The sequence below is a fragment of the Rhodamnia argentea genome, chromosome 8, assembly GCF_020921035.1.
Source record: "Rhodamnia argentea isolate NSW1041297 chromosome 8, ASM2092103v1, whole genome shotgun sequence".
Lineage (NCBI taxonomy): Eukaryota > Viridiplantae > Streptophyta > Magnoliopsida > Myrtales > Myrtaceae > Rhodamnia > Rhodamnia argentea.
In genome coordinates, this window is record NC_063157.1 from 24502110 (window position 1) to 24521216 (window position 19107).

The following is a 19107-nucleotide window of genomic DNA, read 5'->3' on the forward strand; positions in this document are numbered from 1 at the left end:
TGGCCAATGCAGATCGGGTTCGTCAATGAAGCTTCAAGATTTTTTTCTCTATAAAAAAAAATAGTTAAATCCTTCACAAGCATAGTTTTTATTTAACCCCAAATTGCTTCTCAATACTCTTTTAAATTACATTTTACAAAGCACTATTCTCATTTAGAAAAAACCGTTTTACTCCTTTACATTTCCTCAAAGGCTTTTCTCAAAAGCCTTCCCAACAGCAGTGTGTAGGTCTTTATCTGTCCTCAATACAGACCTTACATAGAAGAGAGGAGAGGACCATCAATAGAAGCAACATAGATTCCACTTTTCAGGTTTTATCTCGAGCACGTGCTAAGACACAAGCAACCACTAAAAAAAAAAAAAAAAACAAACAAACAACTTTGGTTATTGGGCTAAACGAAATTATCTTGTATTAGTCATTTATTGCCATGAGACTAAATTGGCATCTGAATCACTTACCTACTTAAAATCTGATTATCTAATCTGCAGCGATCGTAAAACTTGAACTTGAGGATCACGATTACGGTAAAGCATCAAACTCGGTTAAGGTTTGTGCTTGCACTGACTAATCGGGCTTGGCAAGATGCCATTTCCAACTGTATGTTGGAGATAGATAACATTCGAATAATCGTAGGAAGCATCATTGTCCAACATCCTTAAGAAATCTTCCAAGCAGAAATCAATTGGATGCCATTTATCATGCCTCACGACATCGAATTACAATCTCCAAACTTAACACTTCAACATAGATGCCACAATTGGTTTCGAAGGTAGAATCAAGTTCTACCAACTGTAGGAAGCATCGCTAGGTGCTTTCCAAGTCCAAAGAACCCTTAACCCACCTTACTTTATAAAAATTTCCGAAATCTCTCTACTTTATATCGCTTTTAACCGTCTCTCCAGCACGAACTTTTAAATTATCATCAACTTTGTAAAGAAACCTTTTGTCCCCCAATTTAAAAAGTGTTTTTACAGTGACTAGTATGCCTATATTTTCTTAAGGTGGAAGCGGAGGCTTCAATCGCGGGATCTTGAAGCCATTGAAGCCCCGGCCATTATAATTCAAATGTTCAATACTTTGGTTTCCCATTTGAACTATGGTAAGCACTGTAGGGGTGTAAAAAATCCTGAACCAATCCAACCCGACCTGTACCTTCAGTTCGGATTGCAACATACACGTACCCATATATTTCGACTCGGTTCGGATATCACAAAAATCCGAACTTAGACGAATGATTGACCCCCTAATAAGCAGGTTAGGCCATCATAACTTGACCACACCCCACCTCAATGCTTAAGAAAATACAGAATCTGTAGATGTGGGCTTGATCGCGGCATCCACTTGGAGTATAACTTATCTTTCTTTATCATTTCTTTCCTTCTATAAAAAGTTTCTTATTTCTAATATGTTAATTCAGAGCATATGCCTCCTAATTTGACAAGCGCCACAACACCATTCTTTTGCCCTTTCTTTGCCAGGCACATGGTGCTCCTGTACATCTCATTTAACAATGTGAGAGAAATTTGAGGAGGCTCTGTATTGTTGTACAAGCAGGAGTGTCCATTCAAAAAGAAAATCTCATTTAGCAATGCTGCATTAGTTCTGACAAACAAGATTCTGCTCACCCAGAAAAGAAAATCTGAGAATCAATACTTTCTTTTCATATTAGCTTCAAGTTCTATCTCAAATGAAGTCCTACAAAGACAAATTGTACAAACTAGATTTGGAGACACTGTACCAATGAAGTGAAGTAAAAAGTGCATCATCTCCTATCAATGTTCCCTGATCAGAAGGTACCCACCACCTTCACTGGAAAAGCCTCATCTTCTGGGTACTAAGCGATTGGATTAGCTACTAATAGGTCTGGAAGATCAAGAATGCCTTCCAGATTGGCGGGAAGGCAAAAAGTTGTGCCTTTCCATGAGGCTGCGAATTGTCCGACCAATCGTCTGATACCCGTCCATTGTCAAGCACTGCCTTCCATTTGGATCGAACTACAGTGGGGAAGACAATAATCATCAACATAAAAAAGGTTCTGATAAAACAATGACATGTACTTCTAAAGGCAAATACCACATGAAACTTAATCAAGATATGATTTTCTATAATCACCTTTGGGGCATGAACTCTCCAATATGCACATCCTACTCATATTTGTACCTGCATTATTCGTGGATTGTGGGTCTAGTGAGAAGATGGGTGAACAATGAGCTCCAACAATCACAAACAAAAATGCCACCAAGTTTGGGATTTGTTCACATCGAGGCGTCGCTGTTTTCTGGACGATGTAGCTTTGCTCTGATGCATCTGAGGACGCTATAAAGTTCCATTTCCTTATTATGATTCGACTAGGACTTATCCGACTGCTACAGTTTTCATGAAAACCAGTGGATACTTATCACGCCGTCCCATAAGCAACCTAAACTCTCATCAAGCTACACAAGCATTTCAGCTTGAATGAGAGAGACCAGCTCATTTTTTCATCTGAGAAATGGTCTTCGCTTCAGGAAGAAGTTGCTTTGACCTGATTAAGGAGCCATTCTTCTGAGCAACAGCCTGTACAATTAGACCATATCCCAAATCCCAAGGTCATGTGGCCCTTTGTACAACAACAACAGTAATTCCACTTTCGTGCTGCAATTAATGCTAATCTTTTTTGGGGCTTTCATAGATTAAGAAAGTCCAACCGAAAAACTTAAACTTTTAAAACAGTTGGGAGTGATTCCACGAAATCTCACATAATATCAGAGTAGAGGTTCTGAGTTTAAATGTTCTAAGGCCCATTTTACCTCTGCAATTAAATGTGTTCACGCTTAGTACTAGGCAAAAATACCATATTAAGCGTGAGGAGGGGTGCTAGAGGAATTAATTATTAAATCACACCTCCACCTATCGGATGAAGCTTTCAGAACTGTTGGCAATGATCCTACAAAATCTCACAGAGGAGAATAAGATTGTGGTGATACTGAAAGATATCTAAGGCATATAATTTTGAAGAAAAAGGAACACACTCAGCATGTGTTGGATAAGCAGAAGGTTTTATTCCAATTTTAGATACAGAACTGTGCTATGATATGTGTTTAGCAACATATAGGTGAGCTTCATCATCCATGTTCGCCCAGTTGTGGTGATACATGCTCATTTCTACTCGGACCCTAAGACAGCCCTTCGACGGTGATTGTATGACGACTTATATCCTCATCAAGAAGTGGCTGAAGATTTTTCATCCTCGACGTGAGAAAGTGGCTGGATGGTTCCTTGGTGAAGTATTTGTCGATGCCCCGGGTCCAGGCTCCGCAGACTTAAAAAGTGCCAGGGAGGCAAGTTTGTCAACAGCCTCAAAAATCTTTGGCAGGGATTCTGCAATGTCGATAGGCAGCGCAGCAACAGCAGTAGCTGGTATCATTTTCAGGGGATCCGTGCCTTCCCACGAGCCCGAAATGAGCGGCTACTTAAGTTCTTTGGAAGCCGCCTTAGCGTTAGCTAGATGGGTACCGACCAAAGTCAATGGTTGAGTCATTTTCCGAATGGCTGATGCTATTTCATTCAAGCAATTGCCAGACTCCCCAGAATTATCTTCATGCAGGGTTCTTGAATTTTCCTTGAGATATTGGCCGGCACCTGTACATGTATTCGGCGAGTCATTTCATCGACATAGCTCAAACCGAGTTCATAGCCTATAATAGGGACGACTCATCTGGGAGATGGGTATACAATCTAGGAGAACTACCAAAGTTTATGGTTCAAAGATTTAATCAAGTCAAGTGTCTGGTTTCTGCAAAGAGTTGCACATAAGACTGCTTCTTTTAGAGTACTATACTGGCAACGGACCCAGGCATTGGAGTGGAGATAGCCATCGAGAGCTTCAATCTTGTACGCGCACTGATGAGTTAGAGTTCCAATTTGTAGATGATGCTCCCAAGGATGACAAAACCGGAATTGACCATGACAAGGTTCCCATCTTGCTAAATTCGCCTGCAAAGAAGTGGAATCAGATTGGCCTTAAATCTGATCCAGGAAGTAGACATAAAGAACTTGTCTAATTACCGGCGTCTCTTCCTTGTCTATGGTCATCAACACAGTTTTGATATGCTTGAAGAGAAGATCTGCCGTCGATGTCAGATCGCACATCATCTGATAGTCTGAATTACTTATCTCTAAATCCTGTAAGGTAAGGCTTTGCCGGTCCGTGTCTATTCCCCAGTGAAGCTCATTAGTGAGTAATTTTTCGAATTTAACTGAAACCGTCTAGGAAAAACCCGAGTTTGTCCATGTTCATGGCGATCAGATCGTGAAGCTGCTCGCTGCTCCAAACCAGGCAAATGCAGATGCAAACGACGATGGCGGGGCAACTGCTGAGAATGATTGTCGATACTCTTTGGAAGGTCGTAATGACCACCTGATTCTCTTGATAACCGGATACAGATATCGAGCAGAAATTCGGATTGAACACTATGATGAGCCCATAATCGTGCCTTGCCTACATTTTAGGAAGAAATCTCGCAAATGGCGCCAGAGTAGCTTCACAACACCGAAAATATAACTTAATTGCCCTAGGATGTTGGGGACACGGCCAGTTTCTTCTTTAGCAAGACAAACCTATTTTGAAGACAAAGAATGCTAGCAGTATCGGCTCCATCGTTGCTCGTAATAGAATCGCGACAGCTCCAATTCCTACGACAGCTCCAATTCCTAGAGCAGCAGCTACACTAGTTGCTAACATGGTATTTATTGCTGGCCTTTACACGTGACATTTACGGTGCGAATGATAATCTATCTGCTTCTCTATTTTTCTATTCCCGAGAACAGGTTTGGAACATAAGTTTATTTGGTAAAACAATTTTACTTTTCTATTTTTGGGACAAATTTTTAGCCTAGAAATAAATTTGGAATAGAAATGAGAATTTTTTACTTTTCTATTTCTGGAACAAAAACAGAAATAAGAATTTTTCTTATCAATTACTCCCCTCTCTCTCACATCCTCGGTCGCCGGCCATTAGCTGATCTCAGGTCCTCCGGTATCCAATCACTAGCCACCATTCTCCAATCCTCGGCTGACAACCGTAGAAATTTTATACTGTTATCAAACGAATTTTTATTTCGAGAACATAAATTTTGTGTTGTTATCAAACATGTTTCTCTACTCAAAAACTCGTTCAAGGAATAAAAATTAGAAAATTATATTTATGGCCGAAATAGCTTTCGGAAACAGAAGGTCTATCATTAATCCAATTCAAGCTCATCCTTTGACACAATGTGTTCGCAGCATTTAAGACCAAGAGCTCTTTTTTTTTTCCTTTCTTTTTTAAGGCAACCATTGTTGTCCTGTTGCAACACTGATGGACTTCTTCTATTTTCAAGGAATTTTGACCGACGAACTATGCCCCATCCCCAATTTCTAACAATGGTTAATACTAACTAGCCGTGTTTAATTTTTACCCAAGATAGGATAAAGTCGGATAAAAAGGCTACGTTTGGTCGTCCAAATTTCTAGTTAGGATAGGACTGAATATGATAGAATAAGAAATTCACATATTTTTCCATACTATATCTATTGTTTGGTGAACTACAGATTTGGGAAAAGTATACTAGAAGTGCCATAATTTTTGTACGGCGTTCACTTGAGTGCCATAACTTTTAAAACGTTCACTTAAGTGCCATAACTTTCAAAAATCGTTCACTTGAGTATCATGTTGTCGTGGCACGCCGGAAAGCTGACGTGGCACGCCGGAAAAGTTATTGTAGCACGCCGGAAAGCCGACATGGCATACCGGAAAGTTACTGTAGCATGCCGGAAAAGTTCTTGTAGTACTCAAGTGAACGATTTTACTTCGACATAGCACTCAAGTGAATGATTTTTGAAAGTTATGGCACTTAAGTGAACGTTTTGAAAGTTATGGTATTCAAATGAACGCCGTACACAAGTTGTGGCACTTCTAGTGTACTTTTCCCTTCAGATTTAAAGTCGGATAACCAGAACAAGGCGCGGCTAAGAATGACTATATTTTACTGAAACATTTGAATGCTTTAAAAATTATTCCATGATGAGTTATGATGAGTGAGCTATTATTGAGCAGAGGTTTGTGTCATCTAAATTCGAGCACAACATTAATGGAGCAGACCCCATATAATCGAGGGTCTTGATTTGGAATCGAATCCTTTGAGAATGACCCGCTGACCTTGCTTGTTGTCTTATCGAGTGAGTAAACAAATGCTAATCAATTTAATTATTATGCCTTCTTTCTCAAGTTGAAGATGCACTCATGCAGCTTGTCCAATAGAGCCTCGAGATCCCTTTTGAAATTCGATGATCAATCTCGAGTTCTTCATAACAGGTCAATGCCTCTTTTAAATGTTGAAAATATTCAAGTGGTTAAAGAACGGGGGACATGATCTAATATCACATCAAACAATCGATTAAAAAACAATGTCATAGAGATACCCAACTTTGCGATCGTAGACCCAGCTAGCATCGTCGGGGAGGCGGCCACACTTGATAGTCGCCACCACTGGAGAGGTAGCCCCACCGTTAGAGAGGCAGCCCGGTATGGCGGAGAGGCAACCAAATGCGGAGGAGAGGTAGTGGTTGTGAGAAAAACTCGATTTTCCTTGTGTTTACTCTCTTTAGCAATTCTATTTTGGAATATCCCATCCCCGCTCCCGGGATTTTTTTTTATCCCGGCCATATCTCGTGTATCCTCCTTTTATCATGTCCTAGATAGCTGTCAAACACAAAATAGGATAAAACATATCAAATCCTGACTTATATCCCGACAACCATCAACCAAAGTATATATAGCCCAAATGCAAATATTACATGAAGAAGGTGGGACGAATGTGGATAAAATTTCTTATATTCATGGCATAAAAGCTACTTTCCTCAAAAAAACAAATTCTTTAAATTATAAAATTGAAATATTAAATAGATGTAAAATTATTTGTATTCTAATACAAACAGAAACAATTCAAAAAAATGTGATTTATTTTCATTTTTTATTTACCCCTATATTCAATTATAATTTTAAATTTCTTTCTATTCTGTTAAATATATTCAGCATACATGTATATCTAGATATATATGTAGTATCTATATTTATTTCATGTTTTAGGTATATTAGTATAGTTTATTATTTAGTAAAATTTTTATCAAGGAATGATGGAAGATAATAGAAAAGAAATAAAAGAGAGAGGAAAAGTAATTACAGAATAAGTAAAAAAAATGAATAAGGAGAACCCCTATTTTCAATGAATTTAAATGAATAAATTCAAACTTGAAACGGACTCGGTCTCCTTCTTCTCCATACCTCTAGTTCATGTTGAAACTTTACGACTCCTCTGTAGTTCTTTGCTCATGTCAAATCTCCACCTAAACAATGAGAGAATTGAAACCTCTTCTTCTTGTAACTCTTTGATTCACATAAAAAAATCCACTAACGATGCAAAAAAGTTGAAACACTTCTTTTCCATAACTTTGTGGTTCATGTTGAAGTTTCACAAAAGTGACAAGAGAGTCAAACAACTATAATTTTTGGAATCGCAAGTGTGAATAATAATGATTTCTCTTTTTTTACTAGATTTGGCCTTCGCTAGCTAATTTACCTCGTCGATGTTGACATAGCCTGTTTATATTTTTCGTCATTGTTGAAGCTATGACTCTAGAATGCTATAATTTCTATTTAATATGTAAATCGCACAATATTTATGACTTGATTGATGGAGGTTATCTCCTTTTGTGCATTCGTGATTCCTTTAGTAGTGAATCATGAGAAATTCGGGAGAAAGTACATTAGAAGTACCAAAAGTTGTATACGACATTCACTTTAGTGCAAAAAATTTTCGTTGGATCATTTAAGTGCCAACTCCGATCCGCTTGGCCGGAAATCGGACATGGTAATTTTTTATTAATATTTGAAGCCGACATGGCTTGCTGGAGGTCTAGTTAGCAATAAAAACTAAAAAAAAATTAAAAATTTACAGAATACTAAATTACTTGTATTGAAATAATAAAAAACTAAAATTAAGCTAAAATTAAGCAAAAAAAAAAAAAAAGAAGACGGTAAGGGCGCCGCAATCGCCCCACCATCACCGGTAATGGCCGACAAGGGTGGGGGGTAGCCAGCTCGAGGCCGACAAACCCCACCGGCTATCCCCCACCCTCACCGCCTGTGTACAATCCTCTATTCTCTTTTTTATATTTTTTTAGATTTTTTTCAAATTTGATTTAATTTTTTAATTTTTTTTGGCTTGTTTTTAATTTTAGAAATCCACGTGGGTTGTATGTTTTAAAAAAATTGTCACGTCGGATTAAAAAATTAGCTATAGATGCCACACAATCATTTTGGCTGGAATTTCTAATCCAGGGCACTTAAGTGATCGTTTTTTCACGGATTTAGTACTTATATAATCCTGCAAAAAAATTTGGGACTTGAGCGTTTTACACAAGTTTTTGCGCTTTTAGTGTACTTCTCCCTAAGAAATTGTTACCATTTTCATTTGTGCATTTTCAGATTCATTTACATTGTCGTACATACCAAATAATGTATATGATAGATGTGAAATGTCTAACTTTATTACTGCCAGCAAAATCTTTGAATTTCATATTTTATCATATTTAGTCATATACTAACTAAAAGTTTAGACAACCAAACGCAGCCTAAATTTCATACATCCTCCCTCTTTCGATATGGCTACCAATTTCTTATAGATGAATTCATTGTCACTACATTGATTTATCTTTTAAGTTCTAAGGTTTGCGAATATACTCAAACATAGAGTTATGATCTCCCCTTCAATCTTCATTTGGTTTTCAGTTGGAATTTAAGATCCTCTCTATTTAGAGAGTGAATTGACAATATTCAAATGACCTTTCTTAATTAGATGGCATATCTACACTTTGTCTTGTTTAAATTGATGGCACCTTTATTACCATTAGTAAATTTTAATAACCTAAATCACGTCTAACATAAAAAATACAAAATACAAAATTTACACACACAAGTTGCACCTCACAAACGCGCAAACTTGCCTAACATAGAAAAATATTTCAATTTATTAATTTAACATCCCAAGAGGTAAGCTTGATTACAATAAAAGCATAACCGAGTTTTAGATTGCCAACCCTAACTATCCAAGGAAATTAAAATTCAAACAAGGAAACTAAATTGAAAAAAGAGAAACAAGCTACTAAATTCAACAGATTCTAAAATTAAACAGAAGCACCTCAAAACTCTAAAGGAGCCCTAAATGCAAGGAAAATAACTCAAAATTCTATTTGCAATTGCATCCACGTTTTAGGATGTGACTGCAACTGTTGTGTGTGCCTAGTTGGTTCGGTATTTGGAAGGAGTTTTGGGACCTAAGTCCCTTGACCAAATGCTATTTGCATTGGGTTTGCTTTTTGCTCAACTTTGGGAAAATTCAATTGCATTTTCAAAGCCCTTTGGCCCAAAGTAGGTCTAGAGGTACTTTGGAAAGCTATATTTCTGGAATGTAACTACAATTTTTTTTCTTCCAATTTTGTCCTCGCTCAACTTTCATAATTCCATAAATATCCTTGAAAGTCTTAATTTTGTTGGGAAAGGTCTCGACTAACGGCGAAGGCTCCGCGAGCGTCTAGCAAGCTGTTGCTAGCCTCACCTGAGGTTGCTCGACCTCAGGTGAAGCCTGGGTCATTTCTTTACGTACCGAAATATAAGTTTCGTTATCATTTCCCATATTTAAATTCAGAGCATATAAATCCAAGTTTGACAGGCGCCTCAAGACCATCCTTTTGCAGCTTGACAGGCGCCCCAAGACCATCCTTTTGCCTTTTCTGCCAGGCAGATGGTGCTCCTGTACAAATCATTTAACCAATACGAAAGAACATGGAGAGGCTGTGCTATATTAGCATTTCTAGGGCCCACTGAAAAAAAATCGCTTGCCGAATTTGCAGAGTACTTCTTTATCCCCTGTTGCGTCCTAACCTTCTGCTTCTGAGGGAAAATAACAAGTTGTCCAGCATGTCATAAAGATTTTGCTTTGGAAACTACTCGTTACCACCTTAACAATACTATCAGTTATTTCTAACCACACGATCTCTCAATCGATGAATTCTTTAAACAAAACACACGATAATAATATATGAATTTACAGTTGAGATTATGCCATCCTAACAGTACTATCAAGAAAGCATTCTTTTTTGCTTTCTCATTTTCTTTCCCTTGAGAGAGAGAGAGAGAGAGAGAGAGGAGACAGTCATAATTGAGAATGTTCAAATCCTTGGGACAAACAAGAATAAGCGAAGAAACAGAGATTACAAGTGCCTACGACCTGAGAGAAGAAGAACGGGAGAAGATTACAAGGAGTCCTACCAAGGTAAGGAACAGGCAGAACATTCTAAAGACTGCCAATGCCGAATAGGCACTTAATTTGATCATATGTCAGCCCATCAATGTCAAGTTCCCTCAGGAACAACTGCAACAAAAATCAACAACAAATGAAATGCATATTTTCCCCCCGCCGTATCCCATATCAAATCTTTCGGCAAGAGGGCCAGACCAATTCATCATAGAAAAGCCCTCCTGCTACCTTAACACCGGTTGACCGTCGAGCAGAGTGTGCTGCGAGGACATGGATCATCTTTTTGCAGGAGATCAAGAAAGTTAATCCACATAAAAACAGCTAGACAGATTTGGGCTGGAGTCCATGTTGGTCATTGCAAGTGAGAACCAAGCTTGCTCTCAACACTTTGCCAGACCAAGGAGAATACATAGCAGGTGGTCACTGCACAGTCTTGGGCATTGCAACAGCAATGCAGGGCTGGACCATCTGAACTCTCTCCATGGCAGTGTCCTGCACGAGACCGCCCTTGGTAGTTTTCTCCAAAAGTGGAACAAGTGACATAAATATCTCCATCCTCGTCACATCTCGATTTGCCTGCAAAAAGTTGCACAGGTGAAAAAGACAGCACTTAATGTACAAAGAAGGAGATCCTCTCATGGGTAGTAAGAACAAGTTCGAAATGATGATTGGAAAAGGGAGCACTCGTTTAAACTTGAACCGACTCCATTTTTATAAGTTGAAACTCTGTAATATGCCAAAGAATGGAAAATGATAGTTGGGCAAAGTTTTAAATTAGATGATCACCTCCACAGCAAACTGTGCCCAAATGTTGTCTTTCCGGGCTTCCATTACCCCCTTAAGAATGGTCAATCCTAATCCCCGGATAATGTCAGCTATCTCTAGAAAGTAGCCCCGTTCTTGACAAAGCATCTGTTGCAACCCTTGATGTAAATGAGACAGATATCTGGAATTGTTCAGAGACAGTGAAGTAAATAGGAGATCACAGTCAATACCTCTACAAGCATCTGACGGGGTGCGTTAAGATCCTCGACTATGATTGGGCAGACCTGTGAACCTACTTCAAATGCCCATGTTGCTCCCCCCTCAAAATTGTCTTTCAAAAGCAATCCCCCTTCTCTGTCAATGATCTGCATCTTAAGACAAGAAACTTGTGAGTTACCCAAGGTAATCTTTTCATGCAAAGTTAGATTGCCAAGAGGCTGAGAAGTCTATAAATCATCATATATCTACCCACAATTCCCAGGATACTCCAATGCAGAAAACTTAGGAACATAGGTATCACATTTTACGTGGACATTTATGCAAAGAGGAACCAATCCTGAGAGAATAGTGACGTTGCCATCAAGTATTTCAAGGTTTCCTTATTTTAGAAAAGTAAAGTCACACATCTGAGTGTGCATGCACCGCGCGCACGGGTGAGAGAGAGAGAGAGAGAGAGAGAGAGCATACTTTGGACTCCGCTGTTTGTTTTAGCTTGTCACCATGCTTCGTGACACTCTGAAGGAAAAGCATGTGCTTAATGGTTCGTTCCAGCAGAGCATCTATACTACACTGTTGAGGCCCAAGCAGTTGAAGTTATTAGGCATCAAAATCTGAACATCACAAAGATTAAACAGTAGACAGCAAATAGTGGGAATATAAGCAAAAGAGTATTACTTTTGTCCCGTTAGGTACAATTTCCCGCAGCTCCTTCACACGATCTTGGATCATCTGGCGGTCCTTTGGCCTGGGTCTAGGATTCTCTCCAGGTTTTAACCTTTTGCGATTTGACTTTACCAGTTCATCAGGCTTCTTGGAATAACCAGTGGAGACACTACTGTCAAGCTTCATAGCATGACTCTGCTCAACCCAAGAACTAATCTGGGATCCACAGAAGGAATGACTGCGGGTTCCCTCCTTGCTACAGCCAGATATGAAAGAACAAGGAGCTGTTGTCCCAACCTTTACCAGAGGCTTTGGGAACCCAATAGACTCCCCTTGCACCTTGTCCAGCACACTAAAGCAGCTATAGCTGGGAGAACTACCTGGCAAACTGGAGCTACTGACATTCGTGATTGTCGTCTTACAGGATACAACATCATCTGCACATTGCTTCGGAGCTCTCGTAATTACCGCATCTAAAAGATCACCACCTCCGGCGCCAGCCCCCAGGAAAACACCACTTTCTGAAAAGCTCTCACTAGTGGAGTATAAAGCCGAATCAGAGTCCTGCTCTAAAACTGAAACCAACGTTTCCTTGCCCATCTTCCCTGGGCTACCATCAAGCCCACCACCATCCACTTTACCGAAATTGCTGCTTAGTATTTTATTTTTGAATTCCACACCCAATATGTCAAATAAATCATCTCCTGATGAATTATGTGAAGTTTCTTCCACATGCCTAAAATTTGTGCTATTACAATTCTCAAAATCAAGAAGAGACTGGGGAATGAGCTCCTTCACTGACACATGCTCATCTGAACCACTGAAAACTCCTGCAAGAGCACTTTCCATCTTCAGTTGCCCAGAAGGAAAATCAATTCCAGTAGCTTGCATGTCCGTGGGATGATTTGTCTGATTTGAGCCTCCTGAAAGCAAATCGCTCATTTTAGTGGTTTTGTGGCCATCTACACTCATCAAAGGGATACCCTCCAAGTTTGATGATAGACTGCCCCGGACTTTGACCTCATCCATATTTGTGAAAACCGGTCTTGAAATTTCCTTTAGTTGATAACTCATTCCATTATTGACCCCATGCAACGGAGCTATATCTGAAACTTTATGCATATCAATGTCCACTGCATTGTTTATTCTCAATTGAGAAGTTATACAGCCATCCAATGCATGACTCTTTTCACTGACAAGGTTTCGAGCACAGACATCTGAATATAAATTCATCTCTGTTGATGCTATGTGGTTGTGGTTAACACCCGATTGGCCAAACCCGTTCTGATGACAGGATCCTGTCCTTTTATTAGATGAAGCAGCCTGTTGGTGCGGCCATACCTCGAGTGTGCTGCAAGCTGATTGGGATCCAACATCTCTAGCTCCAAGTTGGCCACGGGACTCAAGCAAACTCAATGGCTGGTTAGGAGTCTGAAATCCTAAAGCAGTGGTCCAAGGATAGTCTTGAACTCGTGTTATTTGAGAACAAGATCGATGATTAGCAAACCCCGACGAATTAGCATTTGCACTCATGACAACTGTTGGTGCAGCCATACCATTTCTAGATAGATCTGCAGCAGGCATACCGATAGAAACAGCTAATTTGGCTGGGTAAGTGTCAGAAGACACGGAACCTGGGACAAACCGTAGTTGCAGGATCAAACTCCTCACTTCATCCACAAATCTCACATTCTCCATAATCTGAAGGAACACCAACCAATAGATTAGAAACATATGTTCAAAGCAACCATTACCACATGTTCAAAGCAACCATTACCACGCACAACTTGCTTGTTGAAGAAGTAATTGAGCCATTGATTAACCAAGTTAGAAACAAGTTTCTATATGATCTAGACGGCGAGAGCTTCATGAATGGGATCATACTTCTGACTTATGAACTCTGCACAAAGTACTTGCCCGCATTAACAAATGCAAAATCACACCACCCAGTGGTACCTCTATTTGTACCCAGACTGTAGCTTTTCCAGGCTAGAGGTTGGGTTAGCAAAAGGGCGAAGATTTTTCAATTGACAATATAAGATTCTTCATGGTAAGTAGCATTTATTAACAAGCGACTAAAAACAAATTATCGCATACTAATAGACAAATTCTCACATGCTAACAGGGAAGAGAGAACCTATTATACCACAACCAACAAATTTGCACTCAGAAGAAATGCTTGAATATACGAGTGCTCCATAATAGGTTTCACTTTAAAAGAAATCTTGTAAAGGGTGACATTTAATTTGTTTACTATAACTTATTAAACTGTCTTCTGGAAGTCCAGAGACACCAACTATAGCTGTTACAGTCCACAAAACTCAATATGAGAATACTAGAATGAACAAAAGCTCCTGCTTAAGATGTGCTGCAAGAAATTCCAAGACAATCACAGAGCTGATAACAAGTGATGAAAAGATCAATTAATGCTTGCACTTAAGTTGATGAAAACAAAGCAGCTAAACAACAGAAGTGGGAGGCAGTTCTCGGACATCACTAATTATAAGTTTTTCAAGGAAGACTTACATGTAAAGAAGAACCGACTTGTATAACTCCATGCGGAGTGATTGGAACGACTGCAACTGTCTGTGGACCATATAAAAGTACAAAACCATAAACAAACATGAAAGAGAAGAATGTCCGAGAATATATAAAAAGTGAGTTACCTGCATTCCAGCTGAAAATTGCTGACGCATCTCATGTTGTACCTTGAACAACAAACGTGCATTAACAAAAAATGAGTCAGATTAGGTTCAATTATTTCTTGGTCCCGTAAACTTAAGTTCCAACTTTAAGAACAGAAACACCACCCAATAACTCCTATTCCAGATTCCCACTCTTCAAAAAAGAATATATAGGTGCATTCTTACCCTTTTAGTTAATTTTTTTTTAATGTACGAAGCCATATGTAATCGAAATGCAACAATACCCATCGGAATACTACAACATCTTACGAAATAGAAAAAAAAAAAAGAGAATCTTGAGGGAGATTTCCTGATCAATGATCGAATATAGACACCGCCCTCAAAGTGCTAGAAATCAAGGAGAAAAAAGTGCACGTTACTGTAGTATGCCACCGTAACTTAATTATTGATATCCTCACTCAACTCCATCAAAGAAAAAACTATCACCAAAAGTGTATACTCAACTCCAAAATAATGGAAAATATACATGAAGAGTTTAAACTTCCCTATTCTCCCTGACAATTACACATTAATTGATAATAGCAGCAGATTTTAGAAACTTTGATAAAAACTCAAGAACATAAACCATATTTTCAAGGACCCAACTAAATATCTGCTTTGCCAAGTCCAAACAAAAATTTCTCAGTCTCCAAATTTGCCGTACCTCAGGTGGATAGGCATCTCCATTATAACTACTTGAAAGTATCCACTGATGATTTCCTGTGAACGCAGCTCGTCCGATTATTCTGAAAATACAATAACCAACTTTGTACACACTGAAATGACAACAATGAGGAAAGCAAGAAAAAGGAAAGGAAAAAGCAGACACAGAAACTGATACATACCCTTCACCTAAAATATTGATCTGATTTTTTATCATCATCTTGTCAATCAGTGACTGAATTTTATCCGATGCGTGATTTTCGGGTCTAGCAAAGAGATTATCAGGAGGGACCAAGCATCCATCAAACTCCCCCATAGGCACTTTGCCGATCACAGATCCAGCAGTTGGCGGAGGAACACAACATCGCAGAGGCTCATAATAACAGTCTTCCCATATTAACAGCCTGCAATGTATATATGTATGTTTGTCAAATTCAACAAAGGGGATAAATGATGTCATGTCTCAAGCTCGTGTTAAGAATTTTAAAAATGTTTGACAACAGAAATTCAGTTTTCATGCAAAAGATAATGCAGACAAAAAATGCTCAAGAGAAAAAATTGCCTGAGGTCTGTCTCATAAACTTGATATAAGCACCATCTTCCCAGAACTACAAGTACACAGCATGCACATTGCTTGGAACATTTTTTTTTTTTTTCCTAATGATTCTTGAAACAGCTTTTAGCATAAGTTCTTTGCTCTGAAGTCTGAACTGAACAGCCAAAACTCGAATGAGTGCCTGGTGGGCAAATCCAATGATTCATTTTTGACAATTTTCTTCAAATTGTATGTCTGAAGCAGCACTGATTATATAATTGAATTAATACCTAGTTGATGAATCCTTCCTGATAAGCATTGTAATCATAATTAAATGGTCTCTAATAATTCAATAGATGCAACTAAGGAATTACTTACCTCATCATATGACAAATTCATACAGTTTGAGAATTAATTTCATATTACAGTATGTCACCAGAACTTCCACTGCTACAAACAAGCTTCTAAGAAAATTTGCAATCAGCCGCATCTACTTGCATGTAGAACTTTTTATTCGCAAAAATGCTGAATTTACTCAATTCATTCACAGGTTATATCTGCTAGGCGAATTTCTTTTACAGAAAGAACCAACTGGCAAGAACATAACAACTGTCCGAGGCAAGTGCAGATGATAACAGGTCAGAGCATTAACTGCGCACAGTGAAAGCACATAAAACTTTTTGTCATCTATTTGATTGGATCTTCATCCAAACTGTCCAAAAAAAAGAGGAACGACAATATGACCATGTCCCACAAAATAGTCAATGCCATAAAATAAATTAAACAAACCATAGACTCAAAGACTTTAAGCTACACATACACATCACGTCCTCTTTAAAAATAGAAATTTTTAGGATTCAATTTATTGGACTGCTGCGTCGAAATCTGTGACTTTTCCAGAACACCACCCGACGACAAGTAACTAAAGGACTGAAAATTACTACATGACGATCGACCCAAAAGAGAGAAAATTAAAAACCTCAGTGTGACAAACTAGAAACAAGACAAGCCTAACGCATACCCCTTTGACAGTTTGACTCTACCTTCTACTCTCACGGGGGCTCAACACCGACAACGAAATCACGGTCGATTATAGAAATCTCTTCAGTTATCAATTTTTCTTTCGACTGAAAGCAGGAAATTCATACGAAAATGCAAACTTTTCGATTTTTTTTTTTCTGTTTTTGTTTCAGGAAATACTCTTTTTATATTCTCCAACTGAGGAAAAACTTGAAACTCTCTATCAAGGGTGATCTTTCATCCAGTTCTCCTGAAGAACAGCTGGAACAGAACTCGTAGCAAAAGTTCAAAATTCATGCTTATGGGAGATGACGAACCACGAAGAAAAAGTTCAAATTTTTCCTGGTGATTACGAGACCGCAACCCAACCAAACGGTCGCCGAAACTCCGGATTTTCTATTTCTCCTCCGACTCCTCCATTTTTCACGGAAAACCCAAAAGGAAAGAATGAGAGCGAAGACGGACTTACTGGGGATTTTGGCAGCCGAATTTCCAGAACACGGCGTAAGACCACTGATTCACGCCGCAGATCGTCTTGAGGGCTTCTTTCAGCAAGTACCCCATCGCTTCGACCTCCAATGAAGCTCCAAACAGCGAAAGGCGTCACGAGAAAGCAAGCAACGCGCACGAACCAAGCGTGCACGAGCAGACAAGAGAAGGAAATCAAAAGGCACTAGGCGGTGCCGGTGCTCGGCTGGCACGAGCTAACTGCCACGGCACGACCCTCTTCCCGCTTGCTTCGTCCTCAGCCCACCGCTCCTCTTCCTCTCCGGCTCCAAGTTCCCCGACATCATGCTCCGGCAGGCCATCTCCAGCAATAAGTTGATAGACAGAAGGATAAGAGAGAGGGAGGGAGAGCTCAAGAAGGAGAAGGTCGGAGGGAGGGGAAAAAAAGAAAGTCCAGAAAGCCTAAATGATGCCGAAGGCTTCGAGCTTGTACATAGCCATGATTTGCTCCATTTTCGCCGCGACAGAGAGTTTATCAGCGAGGTGATGAGCTCAAAGCTACTGTAAATTATCAGAGACACAGAGAGAGAGAAGAGCGGGGGGAGGGGGGAGAGGAGAACCCGCGAAGCAGTGAAGCAGCGACTCAGTGACTCAGTGAGCGAGACTTCACTTTCACTCGCAGAGAGGCTTCGCCCTTTCTTCTTCGCTATCGCTCCGATCTCCGCGTTGGCTTTGTTGCCTGCCAAATGTTCTCTTCCTCCGAAAGTCCGTCGTCATAATAAATAAAAACGCCGGTGGGGGTGAGGGTGGGGGGTCGAGAAAGGGGCACGAAGTTGGGGGATAATTACGAGCCCCTGCCACTGCGGGTGGCTTTTCTAAAATGACGGGCGGGTGAGAGAGAGAGGATCGAGGTGGTGCGGGTTGCTGTCGTGCTTGCGTCAGCCGACCCCTTCAATTTCTCCCCGATTTTCCCCCTTTTTCCGACGCAATGCGAATGTTATAAATTCCACTAACTAATGATAATTTATTCGTCGCCAAAAAAGAAAATGCTAATAAATCTGTCGACTTGTTTTTTACAAACGTTGGTGTTAATTATACCGACTTGTAAGTACGGACACCATGTTTTGATTTTGTCGACATGACATCCGTGTTCTTCTTAGTTTCGGTGTTCGCTTCGGCTTGTTACGAAAATAGGAGGGGAGTACTCAAGTTTCTGCCAAAAAATTATTCCGTGACTAGGATTCTAAAGAAACATAATTAAGCGAGAAAAATTGACCGAAAAACGTAATGTCAGGATTAAACGCACATACACTAGGAAATAGACACCAAAAAAGAGAAATTGAAATATAAGATTTCTCTTGATTCATCATTAAATTATAGCTATATCGAGCAAAAGATTTTACTATAATTAGCATATCTCATCTCTGTATTATAACTCTAAAAAAGAATTAATTATATATAACAGTAGCTATTCATGAGCTCAAACTTAAACTATCGCTAAAAATACATGTCCAAACTATAAAAGTTATCTGATGTCCGGTGCCTTATGAGGAATATGAACCATATCCTAATAGAGCGATGAAAGTGGGGTTTCCCATTGAACAAAATACTTGTCAATTTTACTCGTCGTGATTAAGTCATAAGATACGATATCACAAAGATTTATGTACGCCAAGTGTCTAAATATAAGGTTGTGTTAGGGTAGATGATAAAGAGAAAAGGCTTGTGGTTAAACTCGATCGAGGGACATAAGTTCTAAGAACGTGTAAGTG

At 39.3% G+C, this 19107-nt stretch overlaps 1 protein-coding gene across 2 annotated transcripts; it reads right to left on the reverse strand.

Annotated features, from left to right (window-relative positions):
- Window positions 1-10240: 10240 nt before the first annotated feature.
- On the reverse strand, window positions 10241-18097 carry LOC115735335 (transcription factor LHW-like). 2 transcript variants are annotated; one of them, XM_030666538.2, is made up of 10 exons: window positions 17358-18097; window positions 15516-15737; window positions 15335-15416; window positions 14653-14694; window positions 14513-14572; window positions 11999-13687; window positions 11792-11893; window positions 11335-11475; window positions 11126-11251; window positions 10241-10915 (listed from the first exon to the last, which is right to left on the reverse strand). In XM_030666538.2, the coding sequence occupies exons 1-10, from the start codon at window positions 17450-17452 to the stop codon at window positions 10760-10762; spliced, it is 2715 nt and encodes a 904-aa protein (XP_030522398.2). In that variant the 5' UTR covers window positions 17453-18097; the 3' UTR covers window positions 10241-10759. The 2 variants fall into 2 exon arrangements, with proteins under 2 accessions (XP_030522398.2, XP_030522400.2); XM_030666540.2 differs by having other exon boundaries at window positions 11335-11469; window positions 17358-18096.
- Window positions 18098-19107: the final 1010 nt, after the last annotated feature.

Bases quoted from the DNA above. Each gene is read 5' to 3' on its own strand.
- LOC115735335 (XM_030666538.2), bottom strand. From the start codon at position 17,452: ATGGGGTACTTGCTGAAAGAAGCCCTCAAGACGATCTGCGGCGTGAAT. The intron at 15,738-17,357 runs GTAAGTCCGTCT...TATACATTGCAG, and splicing joins TTCGGCTGCCAAAATCCCCA to GCTGTTAATATGGGAAGACT. The intron at 11,252-11,334 runs GTATTGACTGTG...GGGTTGCAACAG, and splicing joins CCCGTCAGATGCTTGTAGAG to ATGCTTTGTCAAGAACGGGG.